The following is a 20,752-nucleotide window of genomic DNA, read 5'->3' as shown; positions in this document are numbered from 1 at the left end:
TAAGCACTGACCATTTTTAACCCCTGTTCCCCATTTTAATCATATTTCCATTTGAGAACCTTCATTGTTAACAAGAAGCCTTTGTAATAGCCTTCCTCCTATGAATCCTGCTCAAACCTTCTGTCAACACACAGATTTCTTAAAAGCCTCCAGTATGTATGGGAGATAGCACTTCCCATTCCCATGCCAACTCCACACGAATGCAGGCATCTGTCCCAGGCCTGTTGTACTTTTCAGAGCAACTCTCTGCAGATTTCAGACCTGATTTTATTTCCCTCATTTGCATTGTATTATACATTTTCCAGTCCCTGGGGAAAGAGGTAGCTTCAAGTAGTCTGTAGGCAGCAATTACCTTTTCCACTCCTTCATCCCTGTGATTTGTTACGGACAGAGCCCCTGTATTCCCCAGGGGCTGCTCTTTAGCAAGAGCCAGTGCCAGCACACACTGAGGCATTAAAAGCACCTACATTTCCATTTGTGGGTAGGAAGAGTAGACTACAAAGCAGTATTGAGCCTCAAAAAGGATATGGGAAAGGACATGGCAGCTGGGATCTAAAGAGATACATCCCACCTCCCTCCCAACCAGTTTTCCCTGAGCCCACTCTGCTGCCTGCCTTCCCCCTTCTGGCTTCACATTGAGACCAGTGCCCTGCAAGGCTGTGGTGTTTATGCACACAGGTGTCCCTCCCTGTTATAGCAAAGACCAGTACACGCCAGAGGCCACAGGCAGCTGGGCATGACTGCTGACACGCCGCTCCTTTTCCCTCCCTTTGCCTCCTTCCCTTCACGCCTGACCTGCTCTCTACCTCTCCAAGCCATAGCTTTCTTGGGAAGAAGAGGTCACACCGACTGCAGGCTGGATGTGACCAGCCAAAACAAGATTGACAGATAAAATCTACATCCCACCCCTGATCCAGAGAGCAGAGATGGAGCGATAGCCACAGCCTGCACATAAACACATGCTTCAACACTGCCAGCTAAAACCAGACAGAGCCTGCAGAGGAGATGACAGTCAGGACAAGGAGATCCTTAGCCCCCTCCACATCTCTCTGCCAATACTCTCCCCAGCTTGCATCTTTCACACTGCTCTACCAAGAACATCTAAACCTAATCACAGCCACAGAAGGCTTGAGCAGACAGTGGGAAGGTCTTTGGGAAAGGCTCAAGACAAGGAGCAAAGCCAATGGGAGTCCTTCAACCAAGGTTAAGTTTAGTCACTGTGAATGCAGTTAACTGCACCTCTGAACCCGTGTGGTAAGGGAGCAGACTTCTCCTGCCTGCCTGGGGCATGAGTAAATTCAAAGACACAACCTCTGCAAAATCTCTTGCACAGACTCCTGAGAAAATCCTCTCTGCCTAGCTCTGGTGCCCTGACTCAGCAGAGCTGTGTGATCAGATGTAAGGCCCCTCCAGGAGTGTTATCTTTACTTTCCAATGGATGCAAGGAGGTTTTGGCCATGTTTAATCACCACACCAGGAATAAATAGGGAAGTTTACATCTCCTTCCTTTCTCAGGAAGGAGAGGGCACTAGGACAAGTGGCAACAGGCAGAAATTGATGCACAGAACTTCCACTTGAATATGAGGAAGAACCTTTTCATTGTGTGGATGACCATGCACTGGAACCGTTTGCCCACAGAGGGTGTGGAGCCTCCCTCACTGGAGATATTCCAGAACCATCCGGACACAATCCTGTGCTCTGGGATAGCCCTACTTGAGCAGGGATGTTGAACCAGATGACCCACTGTGGCCCTTTCCAACCAAACCCATTCTGCGACTCTGTGACTCATTTACCTTATACAGCGTGTTTCGAATTATTTCAATATTCATTTCATCCAGGTCCTGTTCAGATATGCAGTCTTGGAAGAAAGCAGCTGAAACAGAGCCAGAGACAGAGTTAGCATTGCCCTAACCAGAGCCATGCTCAGCATTTTCCAGACTCCTCAACAATACCAGGCAGAAGCACATCCTGTGTTGAGCTTGTCCCTCCTAGGCCTGGCCCTTATCTTCAGCAGCCAAATTGTCATGACTCAAAACCTCAGGCTCCACCATGGTTCCTTAGGCCATAATAATTTCTGGGGTTCTCATATGAAAATCTTTCTTTACCCCTTAGTCCCATGGTTTTGTTAACAGCCTATTCCCAGCAGAAATTCTCAGCTCTAGCCCCCAGCATCAGTGATAGAGAAGCCTGTATTTAAACATAAGCAGTCCCCAAACTGTTCCCAGATGCAGGCACTTGGAGGTGACAAGGCAGCTTTGAACTGCCTGCTACAGCATTGCAGGAGTGCTTAAGAACCTGTGAGACAGCAGCTAGTGAAACACAAGGAGCTGATGCTTCTCCCTCCTTCTACAATATCTTAGTGGGGATTAAGGTATGATGATGCCATAGCTCATATAGCCCATGACACTGGTCATGGCTGGAGTCAGGAGTTGTTTCTCCTGGTCAAGTCTATCAGTCTCATTTTCCACTTCTTCCAAGGGCTTTTATTTCTCTAGCTGAAAGTTAGTAACAGGAGATAGAATAAATTACTAGGACTTGGTAGGATGCTTAGCCCTACATACTTTGCCAGAGTACCCCTGGGAGGAGTTGGAGAAGTTGTTGCCACCTAAAGAACACAGATTTCAGATCAAACAGGTGCTGCAAGCTGCAGATATAGATGAGTCTTGTACATCTACAGTGTAAATGCAAACGAGTGGTACAATAAAACCCATTGACAGGACTTCCTGACTTCAACTCTCACTCAGTAACCAACTTTGCTGAATTTGCTACAAAGAGAAATCTGATCTGTCTCAGCTTACACAGTGCAGCTGTGGGTAACAGGCACCACAGCCATGCTGAGAACTGACCAGTGCTCTGCTCTGTACAACAAACCAGCTGCAATGCAGGCTCACACCTCTGGCCTGCACCACTTTTATAGCATGAGCTGCTTGGAAGAACAGCAGCCACAGTGTGGGTCTGGAGGGTCCTGAACAGAGGTTAACCTCTGCAGAAGTTTCTTTGCAGCACCAGAGCACAATGCCACGTGTCCGGGGGAACGCTGCTCCCGATGGTTGGCAAAAATGCAAACAGTGTGTGCCAGGACTGGTTTTTACTGCAGGATGTGCTGGCCAGCCTGGAGAGCTAAGCAGTGGCTACTTCAGAGTAGCTGAGGAATGAGTACACAGCTATTTCAGTTCTTGGCCCTCCAATATCCCAAATTAAGCTTACAGCCCTGTTAACCTATGAAAGCCATTTGGGGTTAGGCATTCCCACCAAGCCACGTAGCTACTCAAGTCCTTTTAGGAGATAGAGCTGCTGTTTCTTTGCGTGTGGTCACTGGAAAGAGTGCAAGTTAAACAACTGAAGCCTGCATGCCTGCTTGTTTAGGCAACACAGCTACTCCCCATGTTCCCCTGCTGAAGAAATGCCACACTGGTTGGTACACAGCCCCAAGGGCATGGCCAGGGCAAAGGTCTGGAGAAGCTAGCTCAGGCAGGGCTGGAGCAGGCAAAACCAACTCATGTACAAGTACATGAAAGCAAGAGGCAAAGACCCTCAATTGCCTGCCTTGCTGTCCAGAAGCACCTCAACACTGACATGGGGCATTTTCACTCCATATTCTGCTGGAAGCCTTAAGGTCTCAGAGATAATATCTCTGAAATACTCTGTTCTATCTTCTTACCAAAATGGGAAGGTTCCCACTTACTTGTGAGGAGGATTTTCTTCCCACACATCATCCCCACAGTGGGCTCAACTCAGCTGCATGCAGAGCCTCAGTTCTCCTGCTCTGTTGTTGCCCTGCCTTGCAACCCAGATCTCCTGAGGCAGGTTCTCCCTTCTTTACTGGCCACAAGTCATTTTTCCATGATGACTACTTCATTTGCCCCATTATAACACAGAGCATTTACAAAAGCACTTTCAGTTCCAAAGCCAACTATTTCTATCAAAGATAGCATGATGACTTAGAGTGTTTTCTTCTTTCTAGCAACCCCAAAAGAATGACTAATCACTGACTCAGGCATATCTCCTTACGTTTTTGCCCACAGATGCTAAACTAGAAAGTCACCTGTGACTACCTCCCCTACTACTGCAAAGACTTCCATATTTTCTCCAGAACCACTTCCTACACCTTTTATCTTTAAAGAGCAGATCTGTCTGACTAGCTCTTCATAAGACACTTGGTTTTAGCATTATGTGCCTCCTAAACAAGCCTGTAGACAATATATCTCAGTCCAGGATGCTGCTATAAAATGAGTTTTAAAAGGCTTTTGGAGATTTCTTTGTTTTGCTGTGGTTGTTTGGGTTTGTTTTTTGTTTACATAAAGGGCTTTTATTTAACTAGTGCTAATTTTAGTAGTCCCAGAATAAGACTGGGCATGTGCAGATCTCTGTAATTATCTTTAAAAACTGTATACTAGAAATTACCTAATGGCCCAACTAAAAGTGCTAGAAATCAAATGATTCATTCCAGCAGAAGACCCAATAGCTTTTCACTAAGGAGACTCAAGGCCTGGCTCACAAAAACCAAACTGTCCAGCACTTTGCCCTACCACTGTGATGGCCTGGACACTGATCAAAGGGCACAGAGAGGTAGCTGGTCCTCCAGAGGAAAAGACAGCTTAGGACAGACATAAACCTGAACTCAAGCCCAGCCACCAAAGCAGTACAGCCACAGCTGTGCATTACCCACCACTTTGTCTTCCTGGAGCACAACTTAGGCTTAGCTGGAGATAGTCAGACTGGGGGAGAAAGGGACATCTGTTCCACCATGGACAGCTGAAAGGTATTTTGAACAGCTCCACTCACCCAGGGGAGTGTCCACCAAGATTGCATTGTAAAGCTCTGCAGGTGTCTGAGCAATGTTCACAGCTTCCATCTGCTCAAAACTTCCCAGAGGATGGCATTTGGGCACCAGCTCGGAGATGGAACGCTGGTGCAGAGTGCCAGTGATCAGCAGAATGACATTGTCAATCATGTAGCTGTACCTGGAGGAATGAAAGAGAAAGACTGAAACAATGCATACAATATGAAACCCAGCAACAGGCACACATCATCTCCTCGTGAACATCTCCAGAAAGATGCACACTTCCCACAAAGAAGTACTAAGGCACCTCCTTAGCATCTGTTTATCATGCCAGCCTAGGAGAAGGCAGTCAGGCATAATCCCAGGCTGTGATTTATGCCACAGCTGAACCACACCATCTGGGTACCACCTACTACTGAAGAGCATTAGACTGGAACTGACTTCTGGAGGTCTCTGGCCCCATAACCTGCTCTGAGCATGGCCAGCTCTAACTGCTCAGGCAAAAAGACTTTTGAATGTTCATATGAACTTTGAATTACTTGCAAGGATGTGTTTCTCACAACCTCCCTGGGGCTCTGCTTCAGCATCCAAGCACATTTGCAATGAAAGGCTTTCCCTAACGTTCCCCCATGGTCATCTGTCTACTGTCTCTCATTCTAACCCCACACACCTCCAAGAGGAGCCTGGCTCCAGTTTCAGTGCCAGCAACGCTGCTCCATCTTGCCAAGTGAAAGGAGGAAGGGTCACATTTCCGCCGCCTCACTCCATTCCAACAACAACAGGACTGGCAGCTTTGGCACAACCTTCTCTCACACCCTCAAGAAACTACACACAAGGTTTTTCACACCTTACACCAAAAGCTACAAACTTCTTCGCATTAGCCCAAGTTATGACACCCCAAACCAAGTTCTCCACTTATGTTGCTCAGGATTAGCAGATTCAGTCTTTGGCACTGCAGCAATGGGACATTCAATCTGGAATCACAGTACCTGGCATAAGTTCCACCAACACAAGCCCTCTGTAGCCTTCCTCTCCAATATGTCCATTTTTCTCCTGAACTGAGCAGCCCAGAACTGGGCATAGCATGCCAGGTGAGGCCTCCCCTGAGCAGAGGAGAAAGAACACCTCCCAGTACTCCAGTCCAGCCAGAGAAGAGAGACATAGCAAGCCTGAAGACTGGGAACACATAAAAGGCTGGTAACCTTCTCCAAGTAGAAGGTCCAAGCAAGGGATCGAGGCATCACGTAAATAGCAAGTGTCCCCAGCAAGAACAGCAGTGATACTCTAGGCATCTTCACCACCAGCTAAGCCACAAGCCAACCAAGCTGAGAACTTGATAAACATCAAGTGACATGAGGGGGTTTTTTTAGTCAGCAGAAGTTGTTTTTGCACATATCCCGAGTATCACAGGGAAGAGGCACAGATGCTCAAGAGCAGGGTATGTGGCATTTTACACTCCCTTGATCTCACTCCTAGAACTCTAAAAAGTTAGATGATGGAAAAGACCTGAAGAAGCTCCTTGGCAGGAGCTGCTTCAAAACAAATGAGATCAGGCCTGAACTAGAATGGCAAAAGGAGCTATGCACATCTGGAGTTGTAGAGAGTCAGGCTTCCCACCGGTACTTGAGTACTGAAGAAAGGGAACTTAAGGCCAGCATCCTGAGATGGAGGCAAAGACAGACATGGCAAGGCTCTGGTGATGTTTGACAGACACACTGGGATGCTGCTGGTCTTTGTATTTCCAAGCTAACAAAGAGCACAGTGCAGACCTGCTTCCCTTTAACCACATCAAAGGCAGGTAAGCAGAGCCAGTTAAAGGCAGATTTTGCTAGTTTTTATTAGATGGGCTGATTGCCTCTCAAATATGCTCAAAGGGCACGTCCATGAAAACATCAAATCCACACCTTAGTTCCTCAAACAGGTGCTGCTTTTTTCTCTCCACACTGCAAGGCTGAGTAATGCACCTCCTGGCCCTATGATTTTTGCAGAGCACCCTTCTTTTTTCACAGCCTGCCTTTCCTGGTTCAATCTAGAACCAGGGCAATCAGTACAAGCTTCATGTACTAGGAAACCTCCTTTTGCCCTTTAATCTGCAAGGTCATTATCTTCCCTCCTGTTTGTGCAGCTCTCACCATGGAGATGACTGCAATCTCCAGGACAGCAAGAAGGGCCTGTTTATGAGAACTGAGGTAAGTCTCCTGCAGTAAGCAGCTGGTTCCTGGTAAATAAAAGCATCTGCACCCTAACACAGATGCTTCTCCATGAGGTGCACCAGAACAAGGATACAGAAGATCATTTCCCAGCTCCACCATCTGCCCTCAACATTCAAGTTTCCTTAGTGCAACACAGTAGCTTTAAGGAAAGACCATGGCCAGCACTTCTCTCAACAAAGCAAGGCAATAATATACAACCAGACCAAATTTGTTATTTTAACTCAGCCTACAGTGAAGGAATAGGTAAGGAAATACAGACATGTATGGCAGCACACCTCCTTCCTATCCCCAGTTTACTACAGTTACCACTCTCCACAAGGTATTTGCAAGGAGCCTGGCCAACGTCAACTGTAGAAAAAAGGAACTGAGGAGAAGTGTCTGGAGCCCTACTGCTCTCAGGTCTTCAGAGCAGCTCACTGGAGTCCCACCAAGCTCATTCATGCCTTCCCAGTCTAGCTCAGCACAAAAACCACAGCCAGGTTTTGGGAAAGCTGCCAAAATCTGAGCCTCTTCACACATGGAAGCTCCTTCTTTTGGACTGATGGTCTCAAGAAAGACAATCCAGCTGGCTTCCAGTGCCAGACAGCAAAGCATGGCCATCCCTGTTTAATTTATACCCCTTAACTTGACTGTTTCCTCATCCTTCAGGGAGGTCTGGGAAATGCACGGTCTATAGCCCAAATGCCATGGAAGCACCAACTGTCTTAAAGATTACTTCACCTCCTTAAATCTTGCTGTCAAAGGACTCATCCCGGCAGGAAGAGTCAATATGTGTGAGACAGAAGGGGAATTCTCATTCAAATTTCCCTCCTGAAAGCATTTCAAACCTTCACAACAACAAGGCAAATATGGCAGGACAAAGGTCTTCTTGTACCTGTTAAGGCCAGGCAGACACCAGCAGCACTACCTAATCACTCACAATAGCTCCATTTACTTCAAGCAAGGCCAAACAATCCTCATTCACATTCAGTCCTTACTTCATCCCAATAAAACCAATCACAGCTTAGCCACTCATAGCTACAGGACAAGTCTTCCAGTGCCAGGGCAGCCAGAAAAGCCTCTTGTCATCTGTGGAAGGGGCAACAGTCACATTGCTGTATCAGGTTTCAACAAGGACCCATCTGCCTCCATCAGCAAACCTGTCCCAAGACCACAGGAGAGGTCCTGGCTATGCTGGCATTTCCTCCCAGGCCCAAAGAAATAGATTAAGTACAGCAGCAGCAGTGTTTCTAAGAACCTCCAACTACTTGTGTAATAGAGCAACGTTTGTTGTCATCTTCCTCATCTCCTATGAAGTTCTGACCAGCTACAAATGTTTCAGCTTTCCTGATTAATGCCTGCTCAGAGCCCTCCAAAAGCATTTTAACCTTCTCTAGCTCTCAGTGCAGCTAGTAAGAGGACCATGTTCTGGGACATATAGAAGAAAATAAAAGTAGTTTGTCACTTGCAACACCATGAAGCCTTACTTCAGCCCACTTGGATGGCCTCTTGCCAGCAAAACTCTCTTGCACACAAAGGTGTTTTACACTCCTGCTTTGAGCTGCCTTCTGCTCATCTGGGGACATGGGCACAAAACCAGCCAGAGTTGGACATGCACAGTTACACCGGGCATAACTCTTCCTGTCACTCACTGAACAGAGGTGTCATATATTCCAGAAATTCACCTTCACAGAAATACAATTTTAGTCAATACTGAGAAGTGTTAGCAACATCTCACAGGAGAGTATAATTTCTTATTAAGGGACCAAAAAGAATCAGCAAACATAGAAATATCCTCAGCATCACCCAGAACAGGACAGAGACAATGATTTACAGCTTCCTGAAGTCTGAGACAACTGGAGCCACTATCTTAGCTCCTCCAGCGATTCCTACTGCAGAACAACATGCATTGGGTGACACTCAGATAACAAGAACAAAGTCAGGCTAGGATATGCCTAGAGAAGCCAAAAGAGAGGCACTGGTGGGGGAAACCTTCCTTCCAGCAGCAGCAGGCCAGAGTTCATGCTCACTGCTGATTTTGGGAGGTATGGTCTCAGGCAGACACAGCAGAGAACCCTCATAGAGCAGAGGGGAGAGCCAGCCCCCAGAAGCTAAATCCTGACATAGTCACCCATGGGTAGCTATGGAGCAGAATCAAGCAGGAGTAGAACACAAGCACTTTGACAATGTATGTTTTCTCCTTCTGGCATTACTTAACTCTGATAAATGAGGTATGCAAGAAAGACTGCAGTGGCCCACTGAATATTGGGAAAGGTTGTTTTAGCATGGGAGCACATGAAATGCATGAGCACTCATCATATGGGGCATTTACAATTTGGCCTCAAGGCACTCAGGCACAGCCCTGCAAGGCAGTGACCCCAAAACAGTTACAGCTTCTCCCTCCTCCACTTACTAATCTAATCTAATCATAAAGAGTCATTGTCCTACAGAGATAGGTTGGTCTTTTATTGCTTTCTCTTCCAGGATACTAAAAAAACCGTTAACAATACTGCAAGTAGTCACAAAGCATGACTAATGATGGAATATTGCATGACCTGAGATTCTCAGGGATCCTCCAAAAGTAAAGCCAAAACTGTAGCTCAAACAGCTGCTCTGCAAAGGATCATGAGGACAGCCCTCCATGTCACAGCCAACAGACAGTAGTGGGCCAATGCAGAGGTGCATAGCAGGGGTTTTGTTGGGATGGGTTAAGATATTGCCTTGCTCAGGCAGCTTTAATGCTTTCCAAAACCAGCATTAGACATTAACTCAGACTACTGTGAGCAAGGCCAAAGTTCCTATGTGACTGCATTGGGCAGTTACTCAGATTACTATAGAAGCATGAATTTATTTTGGGACGAAAAAGGAAAATTTCCAGTGGGATCAGAGCAGTGCTCTGAACTCGGCATGAATTCCAGAGACAGCTTTAAAAGATAATGAAGTTGTTTTGACTATAGTCACTTTAGCATCTAGCACTTCCCTCTTGCAGCTCATTCAGTTCACACACTCAGGGGGTGTTGGGAGAAGTAACTTAGGGAAAAAGTTTCAGGCTCTTTTACTGCTGCTTCCTTGGGTTTGTGCATAAATACACAGATCCATCTATATCCCACTGGATACTGTGCTGGTACACAGAGCCACTTGTCACACCTCTCTCAAGCTCCAAATGTTAAGCAGCCACGGGGGAAAGCAACACACAGACTTCAAAGCCCAAAAGAGCAGTGGCTGACACTAAGAATAGTGCCAACAGCTGAGATGTTTGTATCTGTGGGGTCAGCTTAAGATCATTAGTAAATAACTGCACAGATGTCCTGATCTGGAAAGGAGAGGAATGTTGCACATCAGGAAGATCTCAGTGTCTCACTGAGACTTGTTTGAGTAATAGACAATGGATGTGAACAGAGTCAAATCCTTTAATCGGTTTTTCAGCTCGTATTAGAACAGGTCAGATCAGCAGCAGTTCTACCTCTCATTGCAGCAGAAGCTCAGACAGTCCAGGGAACAGCAAGAGCAGATGCAGTGTGTGATGATCTCTGCTCAAAGTGCCCTTGCTGGTCTCTTCCTACCTTTGCACACTGTCCTTCCTAGAGTCACACCAATACAAACCATACCTAAGTGCTACATTCGTGAACCTGCCAAAGAGAAAGCTGAGAATTTCATGGTTGCCACCACAAACCAAGGGCGCTCAGCCAGGAAGTGGGTGCTCTGCTAAACTTAGATCAACAAGACCATTTGAGAGCAGAGTTATAACTTCACAGTACTACAGAGGCTGTGGCAGCCTTTCAAAACCAAGTATCCAGGAATGTTCTCAGCATTAATCTAAATTTAGCTGTATCTCCACATGATTTTCACCATCCTCTAGTCTAGGTCTCTAGGGATACTGACCTCAGTTTTCCACTGGTATCATCTGTTAACTTACATGCAGTGATAGAGTCTTGGCTGCATTAAAGACTAACGAGAAAAAAGCTGCAAGAAATACTTTTAATTTTAAAGCTTTGTGAATTTGACTCAATGTTTCTGATGTGTAAAAACCCCTTGAAACATCAGGGAATGTTTTGAGCACCTTGCAGCCGGGTGCAAGAATCTCTGGTTACCTAAACTTGATGTCTCAAAGTTTGAGAAATACAAGGCTGATATGCAAAACTGAGCCCTAGCACTCTGCACCATGTTGAACAGACTTGAGTCCTAATTAAATTTTAAATATTGACCAAAACCATGTAATCATGCTGCTTTCCCAGGGACCAGCTGCAGAAGTCAAACTTGCATAAAGTTTTTCTTATCTTACCTGTAAAGCACAAACCCCACAACATTTCATGGATATAAAATAAGAGGAAAGGCTGCACTGGTCACATTATCCCCCAAACTGTCTCTAGTAGCTAAGAAACCTGAATGAGTTTAGAGGCCTAAAAAGCCTTTACCTGCTTCTGAGTGAACGTGTGGTCTGGACCCAGCCAATGTGCAGAACATCTCTGTGCATACAGACCTGATGCCAGCAGAAGCCAAGAAAATTCATCAACCCACCTGACATGCAGTAAACCATAGGAGGTAGACACAAGATTTAGCTCAGCCTCTAAATATTGTGGTACTTATTCAAAGCTCTACACAAGTGTTTGCTAGACTTCAAACTAGCTTACAGAATAGACCTGGGAGAGGGGACTAGGACCCAAGATGCCCCCAGGAAGCCTTCAGAAGTAGTGCTCTTGGCCTCCAGACCTTCTCTGGGCTGAACTTGTCAGTCTAGAGTATTGGGTGAGGCAAATCAATGGAAAGGTAAAAGGAAAACAAAAGCTGTTAAGGTCAAGCACGCAATACCTTGGGAATGGTTTCAGTCGAGGAATGAAGCGTGTTACATGTAAACAGAATTGCTTAGTGAGTACACACCCAGCTGAAGGCACTGCACATGGGTTTTCTTCTGGAAAAGCTGCAGTCACACAAATTGATTTGAGCAGCATTGATAACCTCCTAATACACACACTCTCTTCCCTTCTTGTTTTATGCCTCTAACAGACATTTTCTTCAGCCTGTTGAGGAAAAGACTGTAAGAAGGAGCATGGGGGAAGTACAAGGACTGTTCCTGCAAACTGCAGATTCACCAGAGAAACTCAGCTTTAAACAAAGCCCAAGAAGATACAGAAATCCACACACTGCCTATGGATGACACTGCATGAGCTTGGACAGGGATGATATCCAGGGGCAATAAATTCTCACCTAATCACCCAGAGCCTGCATGCTAGAGGCCTTTATCAGACTCTGCAGAGTTTCACTGAAGACTTCCCTTAGTGACACACAGGCTGAAATCTGGAGCTCATCACTCACTTTCTGAGCATCTTTACTGCCACCAGTAACATTTTGTTAGCTTTTCTGATCACTACCGGTGCTCACTGTTTGCCAGGCACTGTGGTAACACACTGTGAAGAACAGTGCTACTCCATAGCAGAACAGTTAGGTTGTTCCCATTCAAATCCACTGGCCAAATGAAATGTTTTTCAGACATCAGAAAAAAAAAAGGCAGTATTTTAATGTAATATACAGTGAAACACACCTTCCAAAGATTCCCTTTCTAATGGGGGCACCCGCAGTTCACACCATGACTCCCACAGTCACCACCATGCAACCCAGTCCATCACCACAGACATTGGTTCTGGGAAACCAGTATGAGAACAGCATCCTTTGGGAATGCAGGTGAGCAGATGCAGCTCTGATGCCACCATCCAGAGGACACAAATCTCTGATCATTTCCAGACCATTAGCTATGCCCTCTAATTTTGAATATTGCATAATCCCTCCAAGAACTTGGCTTATCAGTTCAACTTTGCACTCCCTGCAAACACGGAAGCTGTTTGTCAGAAACCTGTGCTGCTTTGCCAAAACAATCTCTGCCAGAAAAGGCTCTTAAACCTTTTATTGCAGAATCCCCAGCCACTACGGTAAATTTTGCTTCCTAACCTCACTGCCACCAAAGAACCTGAGTGAAATAGTATAATGTAATTTTAAATGCAGCAGCATTAGGAAAGATCCTTCAGACTGTTGGACTTGTCACAATGAACTACACCTAAAGCATTTGAAGGGTTTTTTCCCTTCTGCAGGAAAGGATTTCAAAAGGATGCAGTCATATTTTGTAACCTCCACAGTTATGCCAGGATGCAAACTCCAGTACATTTAGAATGAAGATAGGCAACTTCCTACTCCAGAGAAGATTAGTGCTCTTCAGCTTAAGTAGCAATTGAAAAATTTGGCTCCAGAAAAACCACTGCTGCAAAATTAAAATTGAATTCAAAGTTGTGCAGCAGAAACTAGATCTATCCAGTGCAGGGGGGAGGCAGAGCAGGACTGGGTCAGGGAGAAGGTAACAGAGGGAAGTGTCAGTGAAGAAAAGGCACACACAAGGGGAAAAGGTACATGCAGCCTCATCAAAAACACATCTTGTGACCACAAAAACATACTGAAAGCCAAGTTCCCAGCTGCATCCTCAGGGCAAAAAAAGAACCTGGTTCCCAGCCCTCGCAGGCTGGTAAGATAAAGATAAAAGATGACCTAGTCTGTCCTCTAGATGACAGGCTTGATCACAGATTTGGAAAATGTATTTAGACCCAGCTTGCCCCTAGCCCTCACTCCCACGGCACACTCAGTGCCCACAGTTGCCAGCAGCTCCCCCACTGGAGACAAGACCAAACCCTTCTCTGCCCATCAGTTTGCTGAGAGGGCTCAAGGGGCCCAACAGCTGCCAGGGCCTTGACACTGGTCTGCTGCAAAGCCAGACTTCCCAGAGCAGGGAAGAGACTGCTGAAGAAATGGGGAGAGAAAAAACACCAAAACAAACCCCAAACAAAAAACCCACACACAACAAAAACCAACCAAACCAACCCAAAAAACCCACTAAACCCTTTTCCCTGCCACTGGAAAAAGACAAAAGCTGACAATCTGATCAGGCTACAGCAGGCTGGAGTCAGGATTCTTTATCATAACGTTGCTCCTATCTAAACCATATTCAGGAACACTGGAAGGAAGGAGAGACAAGCCATGGCACTCTGTCAGGCTAACACGAAGAACAAAGCCTGTACAGAAAGGCAAGGCAGCACATCACTAAGAAGAACCTAAAACCCACTTCCATCCCACAAGTCAATATGTGCTTGTTGAATTCAGGAAGTGGCTTTTGCTGTTTCAAGAACACTTAATACCTGTTTGTTGCTGCCCTACAGAACATCACTGCATTCCCCCAGCTGAACAGTCCATTGTTTGTGTTGGAGCAGAGATGTTAACAGACAATTTGTGCCTATCACTCAGAACCTCCACTGCTTGGCTGAAAGACATGGGGAAGCACCAGCAGACTTCCAGCAAGGAGCTGCGTGGCAAGATGCAGAGCTAGCAGGTGTGTTACAGAGACTGCAGCAGCTCAGCAAGCTGAGCTTTCTGCTTGCAGTGGCAGAGGCTGCCAGCTACAGCCACCACTTGAAAAAACAAATTGAGGAAGTTGGCTGATTTCCCTTATTTTGGTATAAGAACACAACACTTGCCACAGAAGAGTTCCTGGAGAGAACCAGAGCCAGGAAAGAGTCAGTGTGGTGCCAGGAGAGGAGCACAACAGGACAAAAAAAAAAAAAAATCTGTGTCAGCAAGTGACTCGGGAAACAAAGACCTTACTTTGGGGTTGCTGCCTAGCCGCGTTTTGGGGTCAGTTTTGGTTCTTGTGCTTTTAAACACTGTCCTTTCTCCTGTGCTCGGATAGAGGTTAACTCCTGCCCACCTCCTCAGGTGAACATCCTCACCCCGCTGGCTGTGCACCTGGGGACAGGAAGCACGGGGCTGGAGTGCCACCTTCCGGCAAGCAACCGGCAGCGCGGCCTCCCCTCCCTGAGCCGGGCATGGAGCGCGCACCCTCTGCTCCAGAGCCCCTGCACCGCCCCCACTGCTCCTTCTCCTTTCCCTGGCCTCACTTACTGCAGGGGCTGCTTCAAAGAGGCAAGTGAAATGACACGGTATCATTCCACCTGGGACAAACGGCATGGCTCCTGGCAGGTTGGTGCTGGGGCCAGAGGAGACAAGGACCACAGCTGCTCCCACAGTCAGACATTTCCCCAGATCTCAGCAATGTGTCCTGAGTCAGATCAGAGCATCCTCAGAAAACAAGCACAACAGTCACCCGATGATCCACTCAAAACCACCTCAAAGGTTCAGCAGGACATTCAGGAAGGAGAAAGCTCGACTGGTTTTTAAGTGCTTGATCCACCTCCTGGCATCAGCCATGCACAGCGTGGTCACTACCAATGAGTGTTAAGAGGCCCCAGTGGGCCCATCTTACATGAGGTTATCCAGGAGTCTTAAGAAGGCCAAAAAGGTAAGTACATACAAAGACATCCAAGCAGCAATGAGTTTCAAAGCTGAACTGGACATGCTACAAAACATTTCCTTCCAATTTGAGCCAGACACACCTCCTACAATCCCACTCAATGTTAAAAATCTCTGTTTACAACTCAGAAGAGGTCTCAGTGAACTCAAGCTTTCCAGTCATGCTCAAACTTTCCACATCTTTCTGCTATTTTTTATTTCACTTCAGCCTGTATACTATTAGCACATAGATACATCCAGTTGAGTACAATTTCTTCTTCTCACCACCTGGTGCCTCAATTGCCTTGAGCCATCTACCAGGAGCAGTCTTTATCATTTCCTGCTCAGCTCTCATTAACTACCCTGAAAGAATGGAGTGGGAAATAGGCATGTTCAAAAGGCAAAGATAAATCATTCCCTGCCTATGTGTGTGCACCCAGAATGAAAAATCAAGAGGCAAAGGCTGGTGCCAGTGTCCCCCAGGTAGGCAGGATGACACAGTACCTCTGGGTGCACAAGCACAAAATCCCCAGCACTGCCAACATCCTTTGGCTGAACATTTTTACAGTGCTGCCTCCATACATGCCTGTGCTAGATGAAAACCACTGGCACAAGTATGTGCTACCAGCTCCAAAGAGGACTGTTCTCCACTCCAGCTATTTGGGACACACATGGGAAGTTTTACACTGTCAGCAGACAAAACCTCTGGAATTTCTGTCTCCTGCCCCAAACCAAGACCTACAACAACTTAAGGGACAGTTTCAGGGAACACAGTCTGAAAGGCAGCCTAAGAAGTCACAGCCTAAGAAGCCTCTTTTCTACTAGGCCTGTCACCAAAATACTAGGTTTATCAAGAGAAGATACTAAGACCCACTGGGCAAAAGCAGCACCCTCCCCAAACTCCTTGTGGTTCACTGTATCTTGTTTTAACCTGCCTGTAGAGTCATTACAAGTTATTAGAGTAATTAATACCCTGACAGTGGCTCCCACCTTAGACCAGTCAAAGCTGGTAACACCTTCTCTACTTCAACAATACTCCACTGGTGTGCTGAGTGCAGACCCAGAGGAGACCCCTCCATCAGTGGTGCAGCAGAACCACAACAAAACCCAACTGAACACTTGACCTCCTTGCACAAAAGACTCTACAAGAGTGCAGACATTCCATATGGAAAAAGAACTTTCTCCTGCTTCACCTTTTGCCTTCCTCTAGGCAGCACTGCAGACAATGGCATTAAAGCCAATCTTGTGGGTAAAAAGGAAAATAAGAGATAAGAGTGAAGACAAACTTGAGGAAGGAACATTCTGTGCTGAACAGAAACAATATATTCAAAAAGAGATTATGCAGTAGCAAGAGACAGAGGCATCTGCACAGAATCATGTTTTGCTGTAGAGAACTCATCAAAATCAGAATGACAGAAGCAGAACAAGATCAAAGTTAAATCTAGTTGAGGGCAGAACACCAGTTTTAAAAAGTGATTCCAACAGCTGGTAAGAACCAGCCTTTCTGATTACACAAGATGTCTAAGGTCTTCTGCAAAACACAAGTGGATGTAGACACTGGATAAAGATCAACAGGACTGAAGTTAAGAGGAACTGGATTTCCATAGCCATACATAGCCCTCCTACCAAGTCAGGCAGCGTGTAACCAAGGCAGGCCTGGTCTGAGACCATTCAGCTCATGTTTGGCACACACTGCTAATAAAGTGAGACTCTTAGGCAACAGCAAAATTTTAAAGTCTGCAAGATACTGCTGTGCTGCCCAAACCATTGCCTTTAAACTGATATGACAGAAGAATTAGTGATTATTATGATAATTCCATGCAGACATTTTCATAATCCTGTAACACAGCAAAGGAAAAGGAACAGTGGAGGACCACCCACCTAATATTGCCAAGCTCAAACAGCACTGATGTCTTGACAGAAAATTCAAGATGGGCAAAGAGGTGTTTTAAGAGTTAACTTAAGTTTGAGAGAATAGAAGAGATTGCTCCATACAGCTAAGATGATGAAAGATGATGAATTAGAAATTGTGTCATACATTGGAAACACTGCTGCAAAATGGGAGCTTAGTAATGTTTTGCTCCATGTTTAGGTCCAAACATGAAAACTCTAGAAATTTCACTGACAAGCTTATAAGTAAAAACTATTTCTTAGAAAACAGGAAAGGCTTAGGAGACAGCTTTAACACACTGGCACAGAAAATAACAGATATGAGCCACTGGGTTAGAAGGTGAGATAGCAGTAGCACCCAGACACAGAAAGGAGTGAACACAAAGGCAGGTGGCAGAGAGACAGGTGTTTACTCAATATTTGCAAATGCAGGAGATACCACAGACAGATGAAAATTTAAAATTTTTCCATTAACCACAAAGATCTTTCTACATCAGCCTGCATCATTCAAAAACTTGTAGCTGGTAAGCAGGATAACAGACAACTGCCAAAAATGCATGATTAAATATCATTTGCCAGAGCACTTGTGATGAGCCCAGGCTCACTGTACCAGAGGTGATACATTAACTATCCCACTTAAGAACAGAGTATGATCTCCTCCTCAGAAATGCAAGTTAAAATCACACTCTACCGAACCAGAAACTCACTTTTGTCCTCGAGGCATCTCCTTGGTGGTTAGAGGAGACCATTGGCTGTGTAATTTGCAAGCTAAACTAGAGCTTACAGGAATATAGACTAAGGAAAGGAAAAAGTCAATTTTACTTCCATGTTTCAGATGCAAGCTAGAACAACTAGCATCCCTCTGTCACTAACAATTCCATTTTGTTACCGAACAAACCAGAGCAGCACACTGGAAAGCAGAGGGCTGTACAAAACCTCTGGGAGAAGATATCTCGAGACTGCTGGGCTACTTCAAGCTTTTCACATCAGCTGAACCTGCTGTGGAAGCCCCATGTGTTTCCACCAACTGACAGAGACGTGCTGAGGCTGCTGCAGCCCTCTGTTTCCCTGCTGCTCATTTCAAGTCCTGCCTTCCCCTAGTGCTGCCATTTGCTGGATCCCACCAAGCTGTCCAAGAAAAACAAACCAGTCAAAGGTCAACCCCAAAAGGGAAAAGTTGTTCAATTTTTGGCAAGCTCAACTCCCTGAACCAGTTTGTGTGGGGCCAGAGGATGGGGTCAGAGCCCATGGGGTGGGACAGCAGAATCACATCAGCCCCGATGAAGGCTGTCAGTGGCTTAGAACTAGCAGGCAACTCCTGTAATGGACACACATGGTATATGCCAATGTTTTGCAGCAGGACTACAGTTTTAAAAAACCAAGAACATTTAACACAAGGGACAAAGATAAATGGTACCTCTAAGAGACTGAATCAGTGTTGCAATGGAAGGTAGCCAAGCAGCTGTACCAACGGAGCACATGCTCCCTGGGAACAGAAGCCTTTAATAACACAGTGATACGATGCTGCTGCTTTCAGACCTCCAGACACAATCACACCCATTTCATTCAAGAAGCTGCATAAAACACAGCAGGCACAGGTCTGAGAGCAGAAAGGTGGTCTGAGAGCTCTCAAGTCTGGAAGAACAGCAGCATTTCAAATGCTGCTCATGACCAGCTGGTACTCACGTGATAAAGTCCAGAAAACTTGCCAGGGGCTCATAGGCGTGGTTCCTCATGTGACGGAACTCCACCACCATCTTCTCCTTCAGCTTGTCATCAATGACGGACACAGTGAGCGGGGACGCTTCATTGGCCAGGAAGTTCCCATAGTCTGTGCTCTGGAGGTGCAGTTTCAAGTCTGAAAACGAAAGAAAAATTCCACTCTAGAGGGTTTTGGGCTGGGTTTGGAGGCTTTTTCAGCATAGCCAAGAAAGCTGCTGCTCAGCACTTCTCTAGGGCACTTCTCTACGCACTCTCTTCTCTGAAAGATCACCTAGACAAATCCCATGTGTTAGGTCATACACTTACATTTGTTCTCAGTTTTATCATGGACAACTCAAATGCAGGAAGAGATCAGTGTTTCACCATATCAGCCTTACTTCATCTTAAAGACAAATCTGTGACACCATCTGTGTGACTGAGCACACACACTGGTGCCAGCTGTTCACTCTGCTAGGTCAAGGTGGAAGCTTACTGATTTTCTAGGAGGTACTTGCTAGAAATCCAGGGGGAGAAAAAAACCAAATAACTTAAGCACTCTGTCTAGCCAAAAGGGCTCTGGGTGGAGGCTCCTCTGAAAAAAATCACAACCAAGAACCTAACTGCATGCACAGCAAGCCTCCCCAGATACTAGTGATGTGCAGACATTTGTAAAGCTTTCAAAACCAAAAAGACAGAAATGGCAACTTAGAAATTATAAATCATCTTGGTCTTACATTATCAAAGCAGCCCAGCTAATTGTGCTGGTAAATAGAATTCAGGCATTAATAGGTAGAGAGGAGCTAGTGAAGATGAAGGCCATTTAAATCCACCTCACAGGGCAGGCAATCCCTGCCCAGGATGGAAGAACATGCTCAGAAGTCTTCCCTTTCTCCAGTTTCAAGCAGAGGAAACCTTTGTTTCCTCTCTTACCCCTGCTTGCAGGTCAGGTGCCCAACCAAGCTGCAGTCCTGGCCAACAAGCAACCACAACATGCTGAGTTCTGTCAAGATAAAAGCACTGTTTGAGCCAAAAGCATTTAAGTGTCTCTGTGGAAAAACTGAATCCAGAACTAAGGAACGTCATACAATCCTACTCCTCAAAGCTCTACTCGTTGCATTGGTACACAATGTTCATCTCCCTTCAGCTTCACCTCAGAGGGCCAGTTAGGCAAGCAAGCATCCTCCCAGGGATTCAAGACCTTTATGGGGTAAGGAGAGGAGCTGGAAGAGTTGAGTCAAACCAGATGTGAACACACCATCCAGAGAAAACAAAAGAAGACATTTCTCCCCGGTTTTTCTGAAGCAGCATTACTGAGGTGACCTTTCACTTCCACTGAGCCATATGAGTCCTCAGCATCATGGCACAAGCATCCACAGCACCGAGGTCAGAGCAAGCACTCAGCCTGCTTTGAGGAGTTTGGCCTTTTGACATTACATCCAGCCATGGAGAGCTGGAGAGCTCCTCCTCAGGCTCCAACCTGAGCTTGTACAGCTTGATACTGTTCTCAGCCCAAGGGATCAGGGGTCAAACAGCTTCCAAGCCAACTGACTCTTCTGGGTATTTCCAAGGAGCTCTAGTAAAGATGGTTTTGACCCAGCACTCCTTAGTTACAAAGATGTTCCCACTGCTCAGTGTTACAGAAAACAGATGGAGTTTATAGGGAAGGAAAATAAAGGCCAGAGACTTAAATACTGCTCAGTTTGTCAGGTGCTCAAGGCCAGGTTGGATGGGGCTTGGAGCAATCTGGTGTAGCGGAACGTGTCCCTGCCCATGGAAGGAGGCTTGGAACAAGATGGTCTTTAAGGTCCCTTCAACCCAAACCATTCAATAACTCTATGAATCCTGAACTATGTCTTAATGAGTT

The 20,752-nt window shown here is 46.0% G+C and overlaps 1 protein-coding gene across 1 annotated transcript in view; it reads right to left on the bottom strand.

Moving 5' to 3' along the window:
- ATP6V0D1 (ATPase H+ transporting V0 subunit d1) overlaps positions 1-20,752 on the bottom strand; it is a 34,012-nt gene that overhangs the window by 5,584 nt on the left and 7,676 nt on the right. The window contains exons 2-4 of the mRNA XM_036390343.2: positions 18,874-19,045; positions 4,786-4,964; positions 1,794-1,873 (exon numbers count right to left, since the gene is read on the bottom strand). Of these exons, the coding sequence (XP_036246236.1) occupies positions 1,794-1,873; positions 4,786-4,964; positions 18,874-19,045 (431 nt within the window). The remainder of the gene's footprint in view (positions 1-1,793; positions 1,874-4,785; positions 4,965-18,873; positions 19,046-20,752) is intronic.

Source organism: Molothrus ater, chromosome 12 (genome assembly GCF_012460135.2).
Source record: "Molothrus ater isolate BHLD 08-10-18 breed brown headed cowbird chromosome 12, BPBGC_Mater_1.1, whole genome shotgun sequence".
In the NCBI taxonomy this organism is placed as follows: domain Eukaryota; kingdom Metazoa; phylum Chordata; class Aves; order Passeriformes; family Icteridae; genus Molothrus; species Molothrus ater.
Note: the sequence above shows the minus strand (reverse complement) of the source record. Positions and strands in the feature narration are given on the sequence as shown.